Source organism: Ahaetulla prasina, chromosome 8, assembly GCF_028640845.1.
Source record: "Ahaetulla prasina isolate Xishuangbanna chromosome 8, ASM2864084v1, whole genome shotgun sequence".
NCBI classification, from domain to species: domain Eukaryota; kingdom Metazoa; phylum Chordata; class Lepidosauria; order Squamata; family Colubridae; genus Ahaetulla; species Ahaetulla prasina.
Window position 1 is genome coordinate 14022329 of NC_080546.1, and position 23421 is coordinate 14045749.

Here is a 23421-nt window from a genome sequence, read left to right on the forward strand (position 1 = left end):
GCCCTGATGTTTATCCTGAATATCGCTTCTTGTCCTCTCAAACATGAAAGGATTGCTTAGTAGATATGGGTCGACATTTCACGAAGATCCAAAGTGTGAAAGTTTCAGAAACATAAAATATCTGAATGATCAACCCAACAGCACAATTGCTGATGAGATCATCAATACAATTAGGGTATCTGTTTAAATAACCTGTGTCCAAATTACACAAGTACTGAACCTGAACTGAACTAAGGCTGAAGTTTAAGTTTGAAAAAGTACTTTTTACTTATGTATTTTTATTTTGTTAGTGTCCCAGCTTTATTTATGTTTACACATAATTCAAGGCAGAGAACATATCCAACACATCTTCCTCCTCTTATTTTACCCACTATAACGACCTTGTGAGCTGAGTTGGATTAAGAATGAGTGACTGGCCCGAAGTCACCCAGCTGGCTTTCATGGCTAAGGTGGAAGTAGAACACATGGTCTCCTGGTAATTGTCCCAAAGTCATTCATTTAACTTTCATGTCTAAGGCGGGACTAGAACTCATGGTCTTCTGGTGATTGGCCCAAAATCACTCAGTTAACTTTCATATCTAAGGCGGGAGTAGAACTCATGGTCTTCTGGTGATTGGCCCAAAATCACTCAGTTAACTTTCATATCTAAGGCGGGAGTAGAATTCATGGTCTTCTGGTGATTGGCCCAAAATCACTCAGTTAACTTTCATATCTAAGGCGGGATAGAACTCATGGTCTTCTGGTGATTGGCCCAAAATCACTCAGTTAACTTTCATATCTAAGGCGGGATAGAACTCACAATCTCCTGGTGATTGGCCCAATGTCACCTAGCAAGCTTTTAAGCTAAGGCAGAACTGGAACTCATAGACTCCTGGTGCTTGGCTCAAAGGCGCCCAGCTAGCTTTCATGGTGAAGGCAGGACTAGAACTCACGGTCTTCTGCTTTCTAGTCATGTGCCTAAATAAGCATTCACGTGGCCCCAAAAACCCAAACTATGACACAAACTGAAAATTCAGCTGATTCTAACCGAAACAACAATGGATGCTTTAAAAGAATAAGTCAGCACACGTATAAAATAGAATCTGGAACTTTTAATTGATTGATAATGAGACTTGTGGAAGGATTTTTTTTTTTTGACGACGGCCGCCTCATCCTCTCTCTTTACAGTATTTAAAAGCCACTTTCAAAGCAGCAGATACCATGCATTTAAAATGGACGATATGGAGGGGGGTGGCATAATTAAATACAGTATCTGTAGGTAGGAATAATAAAAGAGAAGAGAAAGAATAAGCACCAGAGCTCACGAGCCCTTCTAAAATGAAGCTCCTCTGGCAGGGATACTGCCGTGACCTGCTCTCTCTACCGCATCATGCGCTAAGGCAGGGGTCTCCAACCTGGGCCACTTTAAGCCTGGAGGACTTCAACTCCCAGAATACCCCAGCCAGCAAAGCTGGCTGGGGAATTCTGGGAGTTGAAGTCCACCAGGCTTAAAGTGGCCAAGGTTGGGGACTCCTGCGCTAAGGGACAGAATGTGGAACACGTCATGCACCTTCCACAGCTCCCGAAGCCCACTTTAGACTCCAAGCTTGTTGGCTTGAGTGAGGACGACTTTCAGCACGGGCATGAAAGCTGAGGTTTCACTGAAGTTGCTTGTGCTGACGATGTGAGTGTGGATGGTCAACCCCTCGCTGTAGTTCCGGGTTTCAATGCTCCTGGCAATGTTGTGCAAACCATTGATGATCATCGGGGAGAGCTGGAAAAGTAGGGGAAAATAAAACATGAGGACCATCCTTAACACGGCGATTGTTCCAGCGGTGGGATTCCAATTGTTTTTTTTCCTACCGGTTCCGTGGGCGTGGCATGGCTTGGTGGGCGTGGCAGGGGAAGGATACTGTAAAATCTCCATTCCCTCCCCACTCCAGGGGAAGGTTACTGCAAAATCCCCATTTCCTCCCGATCAGCTGGGACTCGGGAGGCAGAGAGTAGATGGGGGCGGGGCCAGTCAGAGGTGGTATTTGCCAGTTCTCCCAACTACTCAAAATTGCCGCTACCGGTTCTCCAGAACTGGTCAGAACCTGCTGAATATCAGCTCTGGATTGTTTTCCCATGGGGGGAGGCGGCTGTTTGGGCAGAAAAGACTCTCCAAAGGGCTGTGTGAGAACATCCGTAGCTTTCGTGATGGCTTGAATAGTAGCGTTCAAGTTCGCTTAACAAAAAGCGGCTGCCGATAGGTAAGGATAGTTGCAGATGCCAAGTACAACTGGTAACTCTTAAGGCTTTGGCTGTATCCTCTTCCCCTAACAGGACAGGTAGTCATTGACTTATGACCACATTTGAGCCCAAAATTTCTATTGCTAAATTCTGTTTGACTCTGTGCTAAGTTTGGCCTTGTCCTGCGTGTGGCAATTAGTTCTCTGGCAGCATTCCAAGGGAGATAAGCTGGGTGTTTGTAAACACTCCCCTGCAAGACTGTTTGAGAAGCCTTTCGGACTGGGAATGACAATAATTTACAGCTGTATGAATTAAAGAGGTTTGCCGGGACTAAGTTTGTGCTGTTTACTTTTTAAGGAAACCTAGGTCAGAACAATCGGCTTAAGATCCAGAAGGATCTTGATGTACTTGAACACTGGGTTCTACCCAACAAAATGCTGGACGTAAGAGATACATATGGCAATAGATAAAGCTTACCGTCTGATCTCTAAGCTTATCATACAGAAACTCCAGGCGTTTGTTTGCATCGTCTAATTTCCTCTTGGTTTGCTGTGGGAGGAAGCAGAACAGAAAATTAATGAAAATATTGTCTTATTGCACTGACGGAAAGCCACAGTTGCATTTACCTGTGTTTTCAAAGTGTACATCCATGGGGAAAGGAATATAGTTAGAAATTTTACTTTAACCATTTCCGCCCCCGGGAACCCCTTGCATTCAGACTGAATGCAACATCTAAGGATTTTGCACATATAAAATCTGATGTAGTTTGTCCTCTTTTGCATCCTCCAGAGCAGGGGTCTCCAACCTTGGTCCCTTTAAGACTTGTGGACTTCAACTCCCAGAGTTCCTCAGCCAGCTTTGCGGGAGTTGAAGTCCACAAGTCTTAAAGGGACCAAGGTTGGAGACCCCTGCTCCAGAGGTGCCATGACTTTGAATATCTTGCTGCTCCCTTTGGAGAAAAGGAACAGGAAATGCGTGGTGGGGATATGGTCACATGTGTTGGGATTTTAAATATTTGAGCGTGAGTGTTTCAAAACCCAGCCACGTTTCAGCCAAGGGAAAAGAAAGAAAGAAGAAAGAAAAGGGGATTTACTGGACAGACCTGCCAATAGTCACCCATGCTGTGGCAACGCCTTGGCTTGACTGCCACAGTGTGCTCTCCACGAGGCTATCCTTGAGGAAATTCCTAAAGCCTGGCTTTTCCTTTGTGTTTTGGAGAAGCAAGACTGACACGTAAGGTACTCAGCATTGTTCTAGAAAGATCTCAGAACTGCTCTGCCTAGTTGGATAGCTAAAGACTTTTATTTGAGACAGCCTAGAACAGGGGTGTCAAACTCGATTTCATTGAGGGCTGCATCAGGGTTGTGTTTCACCTCGGAGGGCCAGGGGTGGGTGGGCGTGGCCAGGTGTGGGCGTGACACGGGGGCACCTGTGCTGGCCAACTGTTAAGACAGGATTTCGCTGAGACCTCCCTCACTCTCATAATCTCCTTCCTTCCTTCCCTCTTCATTCTTTCTTCTTCCTTCCCTTCGTTCCTTATTTTTCCTTCCTTGCTCTCTTCCCGTCTTCCCTTCTTTTTCTTAAGTCTTTCCCTTTCTCCTTTCCTGTCAATTCTTGCCTGCTCAAATGCAAAAGGGGAAACATTTCTCCTTTTGTTTCATTTTTAGTTTGTTTTGATAGCCCTCTGCCAGTGAATACGGAGCCCAACGGCTTCCTGCAGCCCTCTGCCAGCAAAAGCGGAGCTCCGTTTTCACCGGCAGAGGAACCGCTGCTGTTTCCAGGCCGGCCCCACGGGCCAGATCTAAGCACCCTGAGGGCTGGATGCGGGCCGCAAGCCTTGAATTTGACACCCCTGGCCTAAAAGCTACAAACTGGTTTGCAAAACAAGAAAAACAAGCTTCTTAATGCAGGCTGAATCCAAGTTCTGGATCTGCATCCAAGCAGTGGGAAGAAGAGAATACTCAATTCTAGATCCCCTCCAAAAAAGAACTGAGAGGTGGTTTGTGACATCATGTCAACAAGTAATTCCTCTGTCCTCTCTTCTATCTAACTTCCAATGGCTCTATGTAGGGGTGGGATCTTGCCGGTTCGCTGATCATGTGTTTCGCGCGTGGGTACGCACAGTTTTAATAAAAATAACCTTCCACGTTACTTCTGGGGAGTAACACAGCTGAGGCGCGGCAATCCACTCTGCTGCATGAATCAGCTGAGAGGATAAAGGTAAGAAAAGTGCAGGGGTGGGCCCACCTGTTCATCGGAGCGAACCGGTTTGCTCCCAGCTGATCGTCGGAGCTGTTGTGGTTCTCCAGCGGCCAGCAGAGCTGGCAGCAGATTCGGACAGTGAGGAGGTTAGGGAGGAACGTGGGGCAGTCCTGGAGGCTCGGATGAGGGTTCTGCGTCGGAGGCAGAGAGGGGGCCAGGGCCATCTGGTAGTTATGTGCTGCCTCCGGAGTCTCCAGAATCTGACATCAGTGAGGCAGAAGAATGGGGTGGGGGGGGGGGCGCAGCCTGTTCCCAGTGTGCGCATGCGCAGAGCTGCCAGGAGGCAAGAACAGTTAAGACAAAAGGGGCGACTTGGGAGTAAGGCTTGGAGATGATTGGCCCCTCTCATAAAAAATAAGAGAGGAGCAAACGGACGTGAGCCTTTGCAGGAAGCAATTTGTTCATTCTGGTTGGTTCAAACTCTGAGAAGCTCCATTTGACTCTGCTCCGTTTGGCCTTGCAAAACTAATTGGCAGTTAGGTCTCTGGCAGTGTTTCAAGGGAGATAAAGGTGGGTGCTTATCAGCATTACCTTGAAAAACTGTGGCAGACCTCTGTCGGACTCTTCACAGAATGTTTGTGAATTATTACGGGCTGTGAATGACCATAATTCACAGCCCTTTAAATAAAAGAGTTTTTTGGGGGACTAAGTGTGTGATTTAAGCTTTCTCAGGGAGCCTAGGTCAGAACAGGAGCTACCGGTTCACCCAAACCTGTTGAATCCCAGCCCTGGCTCTATGGACCTGTCAAACAGAATTAAACCCACTAATTTTTCTGCCGAATTTTTCTGCCATCTTCTTGTAGGCCCCAGGATGATGCAATGCTCAAATCTGTTATGCATTTCAACCTTTTCCAATATTTGTTTCTACTACCACTTCTATAATTTCCTAACACTTCCCATCTTGGCTGGGGGATGACAGGCCCTATAGAGCTTATCCCAAACTGAATTGGAGAAAAGGATGAAATGTTTCTCTGTGCAAAAAGAAAAAAAAACCACATTATTTGAGTAAGTCAAAGAGCTAACAGGACTACGGGAGTCATCTATTTCCCATTTTAGATGTTAAGTGTAAATGGATATTTTGCATACCTTTCATGTTTATTTTCCACGGGTGCTGGCAAGCCCTAAATTTCATCAGAGCTTCTCAGAGGAGAGGCCCCCTCTGTAACCCGCTGCATAAATCACACGGTAGCTGCAATTCTGCAAATTTCCCTGATAACCTGATTACATGGAGCATGGGGGAGAGCTGAGCTAGGGATAATAAATCAGTTCTGGTGTGACTTGTCATCTAATGATGAATGCCACAAATGGATGCATGATTATGTTGCGCAAAATACATTTAAAAAAATAATAATAATAACAGAGCTGGCGTCTCCTATGAAAAATGTACCGGATCGGTAGCTGAAGAGAGACATCTCTGGATCAAAGCTTCAAAAGTGGTCTTTAGGATGAGGTGTTCCTCAGGAATGGGCTTTTTCGTTATCTTCTCCGTGGGCAGGGATTGCATGTGCTGGAGAGAGAAAGAAACAATTGAAGGTTTTTTAGGGGGGGAGGAATTGCGTGGCCCCAGTCTTTTGTCTGTGTTGGTGGGAGTGGGGTTGATGGTTGTTTATGGTTAGCTTCTTTGGCAGTTCCTGCCAGGGGGCAAGCCATTACAATATAAAATGAGAGCGAATCCCCACTTCCTACTAGCACTGATGATGCTACCTACCGTATTTTTCGGACTACAAGACGCACCGGAGTATAAGATGCACCAAGATTTTGAAAAGGAAAACAGGGGGAAAAAAGTTTTTGCCCTCCCCAGCCCCCAGGAGCACTCTGCAGGCCTCCCAAACCCTCTGCATGTCCAGTTTTTGTGAAAAATGGGCCTTTTTTGGCCTCCCAAACCCCCCAAGTGTCCCATTTTTGCCCTCCCCAGCCCCCAGGAGCACTCTCCAGGCCTCCCAAACCCTCTGCATGTCCCGTTTTGGGAGGCCAAAAATGGCTGTATTCAGTGTATAAGACACACCAACATTTCCACCCTCTTTTAGGGTGGGAAAAAGTGCGCCTTATACTTCAAAAAGTACGGTAATTTGGTAATGAAACGTTGGCAAGAAAACAACCAAGGTGTTCTGTCTCCCCCCCCCCAACCACAACCAAGAAGACACACGAGCTGACTATATTTGCCAGCAATTTATTCCTACGACAGATATCAGTTCTGGCAATGAACCTGCCAAGTTCTCTTATCTCCTCAGAAGCCAGCGTAGTAGTAGTAGTAGTAGTAGTAGTAGTAGTAGTAGTAGTAGTAATAATAATAATAATAATAATAATAATAATAATAATAATAATAATAATAATAATAATAATAATTTAATTTGTATACCGCCCTTCTCCCGAAGGACTCAGGGCGGTTTACAGCCACAGTAAAATACAAAAACAATACATATAATGCTAAAAACAAACATTAAAAAACTTATTCAATTGGCCCCATTTAAAATACAATATCAACCCTATAAAACTAATAAAATTTAAAACCCATAAAATCAATTAAAAATTTTAAAAATTCAAGCCAGTCCAGCAAGACGAAATAAATAAGTTTTAAGTTCGCGGCGAAAGGTCCGGAGGTCAGGTAATTGTCGAAGTCCAGGGGGAAGTTCGTTCCACAGGGTAGGAGCCCCCACAGAGAAGGCCCTTCCCCTGGGGGCCGCCAGTCGACATTGCTTGACTGACGGCACCCTAAGGAGACCCTCTCTGTGAGAACGCACCGGTCGCTGGGAGGTAACTGCAGTTAATAAACAGAAATCCAGAAGCCAAATTCTTAGTCTTGAAATATTGCAGCCAAAGTTTCCAAGAGGCAGTTTTTGTCCATCACAAGAAGCTATAGAGCAGCTCCTCCTGCTTTTATACCCTGTGGGGTGTGGCTCCATGACTCAGCACTCTCTAGGCCTGCCCCACCCCTTCTTTTGTTGTTCTCGGCTCTCCTTTCTGCGATACCTGGGATTTAACCAGGACTGATTGTCAGCAGCTGGGTCTTGAGGTGTTGCCTGGGAGGGGGAAGGTGCGGGAGAAAGAGGCCTCGTCATCTCCTCCACCTGGCCTGCCTCTGGGATCTGAAGCAGAGCCAGAGAGGAAGGTCCTGCAGAGGGAAGCCCTGTCGGCTCTTCCCCCTCATTCTCTGAGTCACTCTCTGCCAGGAGGCCCGGCTCGGGAGCCGAAGACACAAGGTCAGAGAGCACCATGGGCTGCATAGTTGTATCCTACAGATGTTCCCTTCTATAAGTTCAGCATAGTTCGTATCATAGTCAAAGTTCAACCGTGGACAAAGTTCGTATCATATTCTTTTCACAGTCAAACTTCAGTGGGAGGGACAAGGGCAGAGGAAACCACCCAAGGCTTCTGCGGTGGTGGAATTTCCTGAAGATCTTCCTTCAGACACTATTCCAGAATTCCTTCCTAGCAGATATCTCCCCACTGATGGCGTTTTCAAACTCCTGACTTCTTTAATAGATTCCGAGGAAGACTGCACTGTGGAAAAATTGTGGATGCATGCACCTTTGGAGCAAGTAAGAAGTTGCTAACCTCCAAGGAGAATTACTAGCTTATCAAGACTGGTGTCAACTCGCAAAGCATCCCTGACCTGCTCTCGAGTTGCCATAGGCAAGGGGGATGGGAACCCGACGAAGTAGCATGGCAACCAAAGACAGGACCACATTCCAGACATATCTTTCTCAAGGCTGTCTCCCAGAGTTACCCACACCGCCTGAGGGGAGTGATCTCTACAACCCGTGAAATTGCTTCATTGGCGAATGTGATTGATGACACATCCTGGGGGAAGGGGAGAAACAGGATCACAATTGTGGCCGTAAATTATGTGGGGTCAGAGTTGGCTTTATTTGGGAACGTGCCGACATGAAGCTCCTAATAAATAACTGGATTTCTTTTGAAGCTTAGCTCGAGGCTCATGATTTAATTAGGACATCCGTTGGAACCCTGACAACCAGCTTACCTGCATGGTGTTTCCCGTTGGAGCTCCTGGTGCTCCTTCCATACTAGACGCCGATACCGTTGGAGTCATGATTGTCTGGACCCCTGGTGATGAAACGTTCTGGAAGGGGTTCTGTAACCCTGGCTGGCCCGGAGGCAGATGGGAGGGCTGGAAGGGAACCTGAGTCGGAGGTGGGGCTGAAGCGGGAGGCTGCTGCAGCTGAGCTTGTGGGTCTGACAAAGGAGTCATGATGGGGGCCGTGATGGGAACAGGAGGCAAGAAGGTATCAGGCACCTACAATGAAAACAAGGAAGGAATGACATGATGATGGCTGGCTAATTAAAATGGCTGACTAATTAAAATTCAACGTCATCTCCCTCCTGCCCACCCTGTAAGTCTGGCTCCCTTCTTTGCCATCTTGTCTCCTTGATTTCATCTGTTAATGTTTTTATTTATTGTGTTTTTAGAATGGATGATTTTAATGTTTTTCAACGCTATTATGTTGTAAGATGCCCAGAGTTGTTGGATACGAGATTGGGGGTCGGGAGAGGGGAATACATTGTGGGGAGAGGAGAATACAGCAACTCAGGGCTGTCATTTAAAAAAAAACCTGTAGATTAAGAACTGGACAATGCCACTGAATTTCTATTTAATTAAGATTAAACAGGGTTACTATTAACTTTCCGTAACTTATTTTTAGTAACTTTATAACTTCTGTCCCAATTCGAATATCACAATACTGTAATGTTTTCAGGATCCCTACGACATTAAGCTGCATATTTCCGCCGTTTAAGTGGAAACAATGACATGTTAACCACTTCTGCAGTTGTGAGGGTTTTTTATGGAGGACTGTGTGTCTCAGCATTTCGTATTTTCCAAAATTGCTCTTTTGCCCATTAGGAAAGCAGAGAAAAGCCATGAACAGCCCAATCTGTATGCCATTCAGAACAAATGTTTTAGTGCTTTGGGCCACACATAAAAATAATAATAATAATAATAATTCCCATCACTCTGTTAAAGCAATAATAAATTTTGGCCTATTGTTTTCCCAAAGTAGTAGATGGAAGGGGGGAAAAAAGAGGAAGTTTGCAGATGTCACGTTTGAAGATGGTGTCGTGTCCCACTCCTCCGCTGACGGCCGGGTCAGGGAAATCCGAACCAGGTGTGCCTCTGCAGCTCTGCCAAAGTCCTAGCAAAGTCCTCAGGGCAGGCAGGAGACCAGAAAGTGACTTCAGCAAGATATGTTTAGACTTTGCCTGACTCAGAGAATGCCAGAAAGCAGATCCTTTATATAGGCCATGGGGTGTGGCTCCATGACTCAGCACTTATCCAGGCCTGCCCCTCCCTTCCTTCTGTTGCCTCTGTCTATCAATTCTCCTGAAGCGAGGGTCACTCCAGTCTGCAGCTGTTGGCAATTGACCTTCCTCAGGCTCACATGCTGTGGGGGAGGGGGAGGGGTCTAGTTGCTCCGTTTGCCTGGGCATGGAGCCAGAGCTGGGGGCTGGAGGTACTTCTTCCTCCTCAGCCTGTCTGGGCATGGAGCCAGAGCTGGGGGCTGGAGGCATACTAGGACATTCCTCAGCGTTCGGAAGCAGATAAGAAGGCCCCGGCTGCGGTGAAAGCGGGCGAGACACAACAGATGGCTCCATCCTTCCTGCAAGGTTAAACCCTGGCTGAGCATTATTGGTCAGCCAGACTGGTACTGATGTGCTCAAGAAGACTCGGTGGCAAGGATCAGCCATGCCCCTGCATCCTGATGGCCAGCGACCCCCATGGCAGGCAGAAAAAAAGGTGGATGGATTCAGGGTTGAAATTCGACCGGTTTGGACTGGTTCAGGAGAACCAGTAGGGATGATTTGAATCAATTCGCTGAACTGGTAAAAACCACCCCTGGTTGGCCCTGCCCATGCCTGCCCGCTAGCCGCTCGCCCCTTCCGGCCGCTTGACCCATTCAATGTTAAATGCTGCAGCAGAGAGAATCTGAACTTTTCTCCCGCCATTCACAGCGGAGCTGCTGCAGCCTGTCCCTTTAAGGTGCTTGGACCCCCTGGAGGGAGGAGGGAGGGGGACACACACCATAAAGGGAACAGCATGGAGGGAGAAAAGTTCGGCTTCTCTCTGCCATAGCATTCACTATGAGCCCTTCTGGTGCTCATACACACATTTTTTCCTACCGTGTTCCGTGGGCGTGGCTTGGTGGTGGTGGGGGTCATGAGACTGAGTGGGCATGGGCATGAAATTGAGTTGGCCACACCCACGACACCCCCCAAGCCACGCCCACAGAACCGGTAGAGAAAAATTTGAATGTCACCACTGGATGGATTGCATCCAGGAGGACATGAAATACGTAGGCGTTGCCCCGGATGGACCCAATTGGAAACAAGTGGACCCCGCCATCATCCGGGAATAACGCTGGGAAGGAGAAGGCTAGTATTTATGGGGGTGGGGGTGGTGTTTCACGCTTGTGCAGCTAACCTTTTTCTTCTTTCCAGCTCTGCTGAGAGCAGGGGGATCGTTCCAGCCGTTCTGAGGGCCTGCGAGAAGAACAAAGAGTCAGTAGGGCAGAAGAGCCGTTTCAAATTCCAAAGAAGCGAGGGGGGGGGGGGCTTTGAGCAAAACCATATTTCACGATGAACCACCAGAAATGACTCTGGGTCAGTTCAACTTTACTGTTGTTGTTTTTTGTTGTTGCTGGCGAAAATAAAAAGTAGAAAGTACTACCTATACCCGCTGGGCTCTGGCGGGAAAGATGGAATTTAACTCTTAACAAGCCCATAGATAGAAGCCAATGGCGAAACTGCCAAATGGAGCGCTGTTCTCTTCATCCCAGGTCAGTGGCTTTATATATGGAAGGCTGGGTAGGAATCTCCAAGGTTAGACTGTAAGGAAGGCTCTGCCAGACTAGATCCATGCCCATCTGGTCCAACAGTCTGTTCTCATAAGGGCCAACCGACTGCATGAGGAAGCCACCAAACTCCCAGCAGATGGCCTACAGAGGCAGTCACACTGCCATCAAGATTAATAGTTAGAATAGAATAAGAGAGTTGGAAGGGACCTTGGAGGTCTTCTAGTCCAACCCCCTGCTTAGATAGGAAACCCTACACCACGTCAGACAAATGGTTATTCAACATCTTCTTAAAAACTTCCAGTGTTGGGGCATTCACAACTTCTGGAGGCAAGCTGTTCCACTGGTTAATTGTTCTCACTGTTAGGAAATTTCTCCTTCATTTTAGGTTGCTTCTCTCCTTGATTAGTTTCCACTCATTGCTTCCTGCCCTGCCTTCAGGTGCTTTGGAGAAGAGCTTGACTCCCTCTTTTTTGTGGCAGCCCCTGAGATATTGGAAGACTGCTATAATGTCTCTCCTAGTCCTTCTTTTCATTACACTAGACATACCCAGTTCCTGCAACTGTTCTTTATATGTTTTAGCCTCAAGTCCCCTCATCATCTTTGTTGCTCTTCTCTGCACTCTTTCTAGAGTCTCCACATCTTTTTTACATCGTGGCGACCAAAACTGAATTGTTCAGTTCAGTAGTTGTCGATCTCCATATGACTTCTGTGTATTAGCCCAATGCTTTTGGGAAGCTGGTAGCCCCTATCACCTTCTACATGTGATTCAAGCTTCTAATCCAACTGTTAGTTGGCTTCTAAGCCAACTATTCTAATGTCCCAATGCTTAATGGAAACATTGTCGTACAGCTTTCTTGGTTCTAAAGACGGATGCTCAAGGGAAATGTACACATCTAAACCTAAAAACCCCCCAAAAAACCAACTAGGTGAGAAAAAGGGCAACCCGCGTCACATTAGGAGATATCTATGTGCGCATATAAGATGGGGAAAATGTGAGCTCAAATGACATATATATGTCCACAAGGGAATGTGGTTTGCCCAAGAGATCAGGCCGAGTGCCAATGTGCAATGCTAAAAAGATGGGTAGATAATCTGCAGAATATAAATCTAACTTTGTTCAGTGCTTCTGCTTTTACGATGCTGAGCACATTTTAATCCATTAGGAATCGCTCCTGAGAAAGTCCAACTGAAAATGGAGCGTCTCTGAAAGGCAAAGCTGCAGGAGCACATATTCCCAGTGGATTTTTTTCCCTCTTATTCAGGAATTCCCCGGATTCCGTCCTAAAAATAATCTGGATGGTACCCAGAACTCAATGTTCTGTCCTTCATTCATTCCAAGGATTGTTCAAGTGAAAACAACGCATTTGTTGCACAAGGCCGTTTTGCACCAAGGCCTTTCAGAGTAACTTCTATGGGTTTTTGTTTTTTTTTAATCATGAGCTTATCTGATAGTATTTTTTTTAAAGCTACCCAGAATCGGAGAGCCTATAAATCTGCAAGGTCACTGTGAGAAATGCACCAAATGAAAATCATGGCTGTTGGTCTTTGTGATGATGGAACTGTACATTTAGAGATATATGCCATCAATACAGTTCACATCTCGGTCTCCAAAGATCTACGCGGCATAAGAAAGTATCAATTCTGCTTTAGAAGAATTTCAGCTTCGTCTTTGTTGCTTTTTAAGAATGAGGTGAATGCGAAAACAGTGCAAGGAAGGAGGACACGACCAGTATTTGGTCAAAATGCAGAGATTGGCCACTTGCTGGATATAAGATGACCAATGATTCAATGTTCTGCATTCCTCTTTCATCAAGTAGCCAAAAACCTAACAGAATCTCAATAATTTGTAAAAGGGCGCCAGACTGCAATGGAGTAGGTGAAACGGAATTTTTCCTTCCAGCAGATAGTTCCTTGCCTGGCAAATGAGGGGGGACTGAATATACAAATTATAATTCCTGGCACAGTTGCATCTCTTAAACTCTCTGATTTGTGTTTTCACAATATAATGAGAGGTGAAGCTTTTTTTGGCTTCTTAGAAACTGAAAAGCCACTTCAGTTTGCTTCCTGCTGCTCTTCTCCCCCTGAAATCTGAGTGCTGGCTTATAAGATCTGTTAACGTAATTAAAGGTAAAGATAAAGGTTTCCCTCGCACATACGTGCTAGTCGTTCCCGACTCTAGGGGGCGGTGCTCAACTCCGTTTCAAAGCCGAAGAGCCAGTGCTGTCCGAAGACATCTCCGTGGTCATGTGGCCGGCATGACTCAAAGCCAAAGGCGCACGGAATGCTGTTACCTTCCCACCAAAGTTGGTCCCTATTTTTCTACTTGCATTTTTTTACGTGCTTTTGAAACTGCTAGGTTGGCAGAAGCTGGGACAAGTAACGGGAGCTCACACCATTACGTGGTGCTAGGGATTCAAACCGCTGAACTGCCAACCTTCTGATCGACAAGCTCAGGGTCTTAGTCACTGAGCCACCACATCCCTTTTTATTAATAGAATTACTTGGTTCCAAAATTTTGTCTTGGCGTCCCAAGCATAGGACATGTGGAGAGCCCTTTATGACAATTTTGGATCTCTTTGGAGGCAGATGAGCTTATTCCAGCCTGGGCATTATTTCTATTATTATTTTATTACTATTACTATTATTACTATTATTATTATTATTAATTATTTACAAGTGGTGGGTTGAATTGACACCAGATGAAAATTTTCATGATTTTTTTGGTTCCTTATCTTGGGGGGGGGGGTGTCTACTTGAGAAAGGAACTACATCTAGTCCTTGACTTACAACTATGTGTTTCGTGACCATTTGAAGTTACAACGGCACCGAAAAAAGTGACTTGCGACCGCTGCAGCATCCCCGTGGTCATGTGATCAGAATCCCACATGCTTGGCAACTGGCACGCATTTATGACGGTTGCAGCAGCCCGAGGTCACGTGATCGCCACTTGCGACCTGCCCAGCTGGCTTCCAACAAGCAAAGTCAAGGGGGGGGGGGAAAGCCAGATGTGCTTAACGGCCGTGTCATTCATTTAACAGCTGCAGTGCTTCATTTAACAACCGTGACCAAAAAAAGGTGGTAAAATTGGACATCACTCATTGAACAATCGCCGTGCGTAGCAAAGGAAATTCTGGTCTCAATTGTCATTGTAAGTCAAGGACTATGCATATTAGGTAATTTCTGTAAAACTCATTTGTATCAATTACACAAATATTTCCATTTTGGGAGCACAATTTATATTTTTTTTAAAAAACACCATATTTTCCAGGCTTGGGGCATTATTCTAAAGATTGCATTTCTGTCTGTTCGGTCATAACATGCAGTCTGAATTTTCCTGCTTGTACAAAAATTGATTTATTCACTATAGAGTAGACTAGATGCGACTATTTTGCAGAAAGATTATTAAGAACTTCATAAACTGTTTTAACAACTGATCAGAATCTTGATTGGAAAACCCAGATTAGTTACTTTATTTTACGATCATTTTTATTTTAAAAATGTTATTAGAGGCTAAATTTCATTTAAATTTACTAAATTGAATTGACTCGGAATTTGAAATAGCCATTGCATGCAATGCTAGATTCAAACTTGTTAGATCTTTTGGTTGAGTTTCATTTATTTTACAACATAATTCACCTTGCAGGAAACTGGCTTGGTCTTGTAAATAATGATATTCTGCAGGTAAAATACAAAAACAACTTAGGAGAGATTTTAAACTATATATTACGCACAATTATTTGATTTTTTTTTTAAGCTTTGTACTTGGAGATGCAGTAAAACCACGAAAGCCACATTCGTACCATTCTCCACATTCGGCACCCAGAATTTCATCAAATATGCAATGAATGTACATAATGCTTTAATCTAAGCCATAACAAGGATTCCTTATTTGTGGTTCAACATGTTGTGCAAACTCAGCCATTGGCGATTAGAAAGCTTGATTTATGGCTCAAACCTAGTCTGAATCCATTAATTATACTGTAGCTTGATTAAAAAAAAAACAGTTAATGAAATTATGGTTTGTTGCAATATGCACAATTGAATGGGGGACTTCTATTTCTTATTACCGGAATGGGGACGAGAAGGAGGGTATGCCAAAATGAGCACAGATGTGATTGAATTCTGAAAAAATGCTTACGTAGATTTTTTCCCCGCAGTACAGTATGGCTTCTGAAACCTTTCCCTCTGCAGATACCTGCAGTTTTACAACCAATAGTAAAATTCACATCCCTTCAGATGTGCCTTTGATACGTTGTCTTTATTTATTTATTTGTGTCCTGCCTTTATTGTTTTTACAAATAACTCAAGGCGGCAGACATATCCCAAACACCTTCTTCTTCCTAGTTTCCTCACATCAACAACCTTGGGAGGTGAGTTGGACTGAGAGCGCGTGGCTGACCCAAAACCACCCAACTGGCTTTCATAGTTAAGGTGGGACTAGAACTCAGTTTGCTGATTTCTAGCCTGGTGCCCTAGGGACGTGGTGGCTCATTGGCTAAGACGCTGAGCTTGTCGATCAGAAGGTCGGCAGTTCAGTGGTTCGAATCCCCAGCGCCGCATAACGGGGTGAGCTCCCGTTACTTGTCCCAGCTTCGAACCTAGCAGTTCGAAAGCATGTAAAAAATGCAAGTAGAAAAATAGGGACCACCTTTGGTAGGAAGGTAACAGCGTTCCGTATGCCTTTAGCGTTTAGTCATGCCGGCCACGTGACCACGGAGACGTCTTCGGACAGCGCTGGCTCTTCGGCTTAGAAACGGAGACGAACAATGTCCCCTAGAGCCGGAAACAACTAGCACGCATGTGCAGGGGAACCTTTACCTTTACCTTAGCCTGGTGTCCTAACCACTAGAAAAAATTCGATTTTACTGGTTAAAGACCAATAGTTTCTGAAAGAAACCACACTGGACAAAATTGTACAGTTGGATCAATGTAATAAGGTTGGAGGACAAAAAGGAAAGGAAGATATCCCAGAATAACTTTTAGGGTCATTCTGCTGAGGACAATGTCTCCCTTTTCCCTCCCTACATTCAGAGATGCAATAGAGCAGGGATATCAAACTCAATTTCATTGAGGGCCGCATCAGGGTTGTATTTGATCTTGGAGGTCCAGGGGGGGGGGGGGCCTGTGGGCGTGGCTGGGGGGCGTGGCCAGGGGAAGCATGGGGGGGCGTGGCACAGGACCGCACCTCCGCACACATGGTTTTTTACATTTATAGAGAGGCATACATTTCTGTGATTTTGTTTTTTTAATACATACTTGATCACCCCATGAAAGAGCAGATCGAGAAACTGACTCCATAGGAAGACTAGAATTAGTCAATTAAATCAGGGGTCTCCAACCTGGGCAACTTTAAGCCTGGCGGACAAGTTGGCTGGGGAATTCTGGGAGTTGAAGTCCGCCAGGCTTAAAGTTGCCCAGGTTGGCGACCCCTGAATTAAATTATTGACATAGGCTATAGTAGCAGAATCCTACAAGGATAAAGGTAAAACATTTTACTTTTCCTCCCTTTCATAACCTTCTGAGTCAAGGATAGCCTTCTGTAGTACACTCTGGCAGCCAAAAAGGATGTGGCCCCCCCGCATCCCGTTTTGGCTGCCAATGCTGCGGGAGGCTATCCAGGCCCAAAACGGGGCCCCTCCACCCCATTTTTGGTAGCAGAGGCACCGTGGGCTGGTCTTTTGCTGTTTTCAGGCTGGCCCTGCGAGTCAGATCTAAACACCCCGCAGGCCAGACGTGGCCTTGAGTTTGACATTCTTGCAGTAGAGCCATCTCCAAGTGTCATCTTGGAGAACTTTCTGGAGGTATCTTTCAGATAACGTCCTTGGCTGTTAATGCTCTCACTGAGAAATTTCTTAGAAAAAAAGAAAAACTAGCTTTGGACAAGGAACAACCAGTCTTGAAATCCTGCGCTGTGGAAGTTCTGGAGAAGTTTTTCTACACCTCAATTCATGGTTCCTATCTAATTCGGTTGAAAGATACAAGGGCGGCATCGTAAAAAAGAAAGAAAGAAAAAGGCATCAGTGGGACCGCTGTCCATTGGCCATCTGTCACCCTTGCTGGATTCACAATGAGAAAACAACACCTGCCTTGTGGTTCAATACTAATCTGATCTGCATGATCCTGAGGAAGGACAGTAAGGAGACTTATTGTCCACCCCACCCCCCCAATTTTATGATGCTAGCAGTAGAGATTAGGCTTTGAAGACTTCTAAAGATCAATCCATCCAGGTCAACAAAGGGCACAGCAAATGTCCAACTGAAAACAGTAGATGCTGTGTGGTAGGCTGGAAGAGTAATAGAGGGGATTAGGTCCTATTTGATGTCTCCTAACATTTAATAGCTTCATCTGGAGTTGGCCCTGGAGTTGACATTCTCCCTAAAAACCAAACTAATCAGAATAGAGCTAGAAGGGACCTTGGGGGTCTTCTAGTCCAGCCCCCTGCTCAAGCAGGAGACCCTATACCATTTCTGGCAGGTAGCTGTCCAGTCTCTTCTTCAAAATCTCCAATGATGAAACACCTACAACTTCTGGAAGCAAACTGTTCCACTGATTAATTGTCCTCACTGTTGGATTCTCTACAACTGTCCTTGATTAGTTTCCATTCATTGTTGCCAACGATTAAAACGGCTATATTTATAGCTATAGAGGAAATCAAGAACATAGGACTTTTGCTTAAAATTAATCTTATTTTAAGTAGTTATGGTAGTCGCCAGCTAATAAGCAACCTTGACGTGGCCGTATTTTTGGCAGGAAAGGAGTTTAGGTCATTTGATAAGGCCCATGTCAACATGGTGCCCTGCATGAGATACGACAGGTTCAAGCAAAGTTTCTGTACTTTGTTGGCACCGGGAAGATGACTCGGTCTAGTAGACTTGGTGATTCACTCTTGAGCCATTTATAAATCAATTCCTTTTAGACGTTGGGTGGATCTGCCAACAATATAGCTCCAGGTGTATCGATGCGGAAGTAAGTCCTACTGCTTTCACTGGAATTTATTTCCAGGTCAATGAGTACAGGGTTACATATATACAGCTTTGAGTAGTTGAAAATAGAAAGTATCTGCCTCTCAGCTGCTATAGCAAGTCTTCAATCCTAAGAAAGAGTCTGCAGGATGACTAAGGTTAGGCTTCAAATCTCAGTAATTGAAGCCGGGCTGAGTATAGATTGTGAGTTTACAGATTTTTCTAGACAATTCACCCTGACTGTGAATCTGCTAAGTATCCTAATTGTTTTTCTTGTTTCCAGGAAAGGGCAACCATCTTAAATCCATACAAAGGCACTTGTGGAAGTGGTAACACCTCAACTATAAGCCTTTGCTCTAATACAGGGGTTTCTAATCTTGGCAACTTTAAGACTTGAGGACGTCAATTCGCAGAATTCTGGGAGTTGAAGTCCACAAGTCTTAAAGTTGCCAAGGTTGGAGACCTCTGCTCTAATAGATAGGCAGAGGAACTCTTTCCCCACTGACAAATCAGGCCCTCCTCATTTTCCACTTAGGGTATTATCCTTTTTTTAAAAAAACGAGGAAATATTAAATTACATCAGTAAAAGAACAGGTCTGTTATTATGCATTAAAATGTACCCAAGACCAGAGGGGGGAAAAAAAGGAATGCAACCAAGGTTAAAAAGGTTTTAAAAAGCTCATTTTTTTTCAAGCCACACCTTGTCTATGACATGCTTAACAAACGTAGAGCAGCAGATATCGTATCATGCACACATGCGTCTGTTCAGCCCTGGTGGGGAAACTGCACTTCTTAAATCAGAGGTTCCCAACCCCGGCATGGGTTCAACTACTATGTCATGGCTTGGCGAAAGACAATTTACATAAGTGCTCGAAACCTCTTGGAAGGAAGGATGAGAATAAACATGTCAGTAAATAAAAAGAGCAGCAAGCTAATGTCACAGCAAGGGTTCATGGCTGGTGAGCCACAGATTGCAAACAACAGCTAAACAACCCTGGGACAGAACCACAATAGACGAAGAGCCAGATTCTCTTCTTCCCCAGTCTCTTGAACCAAACAGCTTGTTGCTCCTACAAGCTGCTGATTCAGAGCTGCCAACTCCTTCTGACAGGCACAAACACGCTGGCTGTCTTTTGGTGAGCAATTGTATCGGGGTGGGTTCTACCTAGCTTTACTACCGGTTCGCAACGGGCTGGCGCGCACGTTGAGCTTCTGCGCATGTGCAGATAGCCTATGATGACATCCTGGTCGGTGGGTGGAGCCTCCTGCCGGTTTTATTATCAGTTGTATAGAACCGGTCCGAACCAGGGGCAACCCACCACTGAATTGTATGGTGCCCTTTAACCAATAAAGTTAATGGAAGCGGTTTTTTTCCTAAATATCCCATAAAGCAGGGGTGTCAAACTCAAGGCCCACTAGCCGGATCCGGGGTGTAGGGTGCTTAAATCGGGCCCGCGAAGCCGGCCTAGAAATACCAAAGGACCGGCCTGTGGTGCCTGTCCCGACCAAAATGGGCCACGGGGTGGGGGGAGGATATATATGACCCCCACATGGCCCATTTTCGGCCTCCTGTAGCACTCTGCTGGCTGAAAACAGGTCGTTTTTACCCAGGAAAGTGCTGATGGAGGCTGCAGAGGCCAAAAATGAGGCGCGGGGCCCCCCCGTGCACCCCCCCCATGCCCTGTTTCGGCAGACAGGGTGCTGCAGGAGGCATCTGACCCATCTCGCTTCCCGGCCCACGGAGGAGAACTACAATGCTGATCTGGCCCTCAAAGAAATCCAGTTTGACACCCCTGCCGTAAAGAAACAGGGAGGAATGCCAACTGCACCCCTGCTTAAGAGGGGCCACAAATCTATTGTCTTAATGGCTCTGAACAGGATATGAGGAAGCGTGGGATGCTAGGTGGCATGCAAAGAGGACAAGCCCTCTGCAATTGTCAAAAATGCGCCCCGGATGCTGTGTCCAACCATAAGACAAGATCACCACACACACACACACACACACACACACAAACATGCAACATTAATAAAAAGAATGTAAAAGGCACCCTGTCTCAATAGGCAATGCAAACACCCCCGCAGCCCTTTTAAGCGCAGACCTGTTCTTTGGGAAGCAGCCAACTCACTGGTCGCGGTCTCTGTACCTGTTGGTCCAGGAGGCAACGCGTACGACGGCAGAGAAGATGGTGGAGCTCCTGGCCGGCCATGCTGGAAGGAGGCACCGGAAGTAGGGGGAGGAGGAAGAGAAGAACTCGGATTCAAGCTGGTTGGAGAGGCCTGGGGTTGGGAGGAGTATAAGGGGGGAGGCATGGCACTGGCAGGGTTAGAGGGCATGTAAGGGGGGTTAGAGGTAGGGTAGGAGGTCGAAGTAGGAGGGGCAAGAAGAGGTTGCTGCGGCTGATAGAGCGACGGTCGAAAAGAATACGGTTGGGGTGGCTGACAAGCTACATTGGAGAAGAAAAAGAACAACGTTAGTAAGAAAAACTCGCTAACTACTATTTGCAATTCTTTAAAATGATAGGTAATCTTTGGCTCACACCCTTTTGCCTAGTCACCATTTGAAGTCACGATGACACCGGAAAAAGTGATTTATAAGTACAAGTAATAATCAACTTATGACCACAATGGAGTCCCAAATTTATGTTGCTAAGTGAGAAATTTGTTAAGTGCCTTTTGCCCCATTTTACGACAGTGGTGAAATCCTCCGCGGTTTGCCACTGGTTTGCTGCCTGCGCATACGCACTGTGTGACAAACGCACACTGTGCACATGCAGGTGCAGTATGCGCTAAATGCACGCTGTGTGCGCATGTGTGCCAAACCATGCTGTGTAAGCCAAATGCACCCTGCATGGGTACCAAACGCACACGCAGTGCGCACCAAATGTGCTGCCTGCGCAGTGCAAACCAAATGCGCAGCGTGCACATGCGCATCAAACATATTCTGCATGCACATGTGCACCAAACACATTCTGCGTGCGCAGTGCGCGCCAAACGCATGCTTCTCACGGAAAAAGGACACTTAACAAGGTAAGTAGAACAGCGAGGGCGAGGAACAGCTGTGCCGTGCCATTTAGATTCGTTAGAAAGCAGGAAATCCTGCTACGAATATAAATCGTGCAGCACAATTGATCGTCGGAAACACCAATTTGGACCAAGCTTTTTTTTTTTTTTTGCTTTTATCACTACCGGTTCGTCCTAACTGGTAGGATTTCACCACTGTTTTACGACTTTCCCCACCACATTTCTTCTTCTTCCTAGCGTATTCCCACAGGGGCAGGGTCCACTTTTTGGATCCTTGAACGCCACTTTTTGCATGGTAAGCTGCAACTCCAGGGCGCAGGCCCGCGGCTTGCATATCTTTGTTGGTGGTGTCTTGCCATCTCTGTTTCGGATGCCCACGGCCATTGTTGTGCCTCGCTCGCTCCCCCCGCCGCAGCCGGGCCCCTCTTATCTCCTGCCAGACACTGATAGTTCGGAAGAATGTCTTGGCATGCCTCCAGCCCCCAGCCCTGGCACCATGCCCGGACAAACCGAACAAACAAACCTCCCTTCGATAGCATGTGCGCCTGAAGCCAGCCACGAGCTGAGATTACCAACAGCTGGAGACGAAACGATGCAATGGATAGATCCACGCTTCTGGAGAATGGAGAGGCGACGTCAGCAAAAGGAAGGGAGGGGCAGGCCTGGATAAGTGCTGAGTCATGGAGCCACACCCCATGGCCTATATAAAGGATCTGCTTTCTGGCATTCTCTGAGTCAGGCAAAGTCTAATCTGGATTGCTGAAGTCACACCTTGGATTCCTGCCTGCCCTGAGGACTCAATAGGACTTTGGCAGAGCTGCAGAGGCACGCTTGATACGGACTTCCCCGACCCGGCCGTCAGAGGAGGAGTGGGACACGACAGCCATTGACTTCTACTTGGTAGGCAGTCTTGGCCACGGTGGAAGATGCTGCTCTTTGGACATGTCCATACCAATGGAGCCAGCCTTCTCTCATCTTCTCTATAATTGGTGCCACACCAAAATGCTGTCGAATGGTGTCATTTGTGATGCGGTCGAGAAGGGAGCTGCCCGATATCCAACGGAGCCTTCGCATTTCCATGGCATGGAGTGAGCTTTCGGTCCCTTTTGTTGCTGCACAGCATTCATTGCCATACAGTGCAACAGGGCGGATGGTTGGCTTGTAAATCTTAGATTTAAGACGGGTCGGCATTCGTCTGTCACATGGCACACCGGTGAGTTTTTGCCAGCGCATCCAGGCTCTGCATTCATCCTTGCTCATCCTTGTTAAGCGAATCACTGCCGTACTTAAATGAGTAACGTGGCTGTTAAGTGACTTCCCCGTTGACTTTGTTTGTCAGAAAGGCACAAAAGGGGACCAAGTGACCCCCGGGATGCTGCAACCGTCATAAATGCGAGTCGGTTGCCAAGCATCCGAATGTAAATCACCCGACCACGGGGATGCTGCAACGGCCATAAGTGCCCAAAACGGTTATAAGTCACTTTTTTTCCCAGCGCCGTTGTAACTTCGAACGGTCACTAAATGAACCGTTGTAAGTTGAGGACTACCGGTATCTGCAATTCTTTTGGATGACAGGTGATTTTCGATTTACATCCATTCGTCTAGTGACCATTTGAACTTACAACGGCACTGAAAAAAGTGACTTATAAGTAGTGACTTTCACACGATCGTTGCAGTATCCCATGGTCACATGATCAAAATCCAGGCACTTGGCAACTGGCACGGATTTATGACAGTTGCACTGTCCCAGGATTAGGTGATCACCATTTGTAAATGGTGAATGGAAAATATTTGCAGATCCCTCGCATCCTGGACATAAACTGTTTCAACTCCTACCCTCAAAACGACGCTATAGAGCACTGCACACCAGAACAACTAGACACAAGGACAGTTTTTTCCCGAAGGCCATCACTCTGCTAAACAAATAATCCCCTCAACACTGTCAGACTATTTACTGAATCTGCACTACTATTAATCGTTTCATAGTTCCCATCACCAATCTCTTTCCACTTATGACTGTATGACTATAACTTGTTGCTGGCAATCCTTATGATTTTATATTGATATATTGACCATCAATTGTGTTGTAAATGTTGTACCTTGATGAACGTATCTTTTCTTTTATGTACACTGAGAGCATATGCACCAAGACAAAT

General features: G+C 46.0%; 1 protein-coding gene across 15 annotated transcripts in view; it reads right to left on the reverse strand.

Moving 5' to 3' along the window:
- Positions 1 to 1076: 1076 nt before the first annotated feature.
- The window catches only part of SEC31A (SEC31 homolog A, COPII coat complex component), a 75965-nt gene continuing 53620 nt past the window's right edge, over positions 1077 to 23421 (reverse strand). For 9 of the 15 annotated variants that reach the window (XM_058192380.1, XM_058192379.1, XM_058192376.1 and 6 more), the window contains 7 exons: positions 20389 to 20688; positions 14919 to 14957; positions 10910 to 10968; positions 8456 to 8728; positions 5861 to 5980; positions 2689 to 2760; positions 1077 to 1753 (listed from right to left, as the gene is read on the reverse strand). In XM_058192380.1, the coding sequence (XP_058048363.1) occupies positions 1574 to 1753; positions 2689 to 2760; positions 5861 to 5980; positions 8456 to 8728; positions 10910 to 10968; positions 14919 to 14957; positions 20389 to 20688 (1043 nt within the window). In that variant the 3' untranslated portion in view covers positions 1077 to 1573. The remainder of the gene's footprint in view (positions 1754 to 2688; positions 2761 to 5860; positions 5981 to 8455; positions 8729 to 10909; positions 10969 to 14918; positions 14958 to 20388; positions 20689 to 23421) is intronic. The other 6 variants (XM_058192377.1, XM_058192384.1, XM_058192387.1 and 3 more) reach the window with 3 other exon arrangements.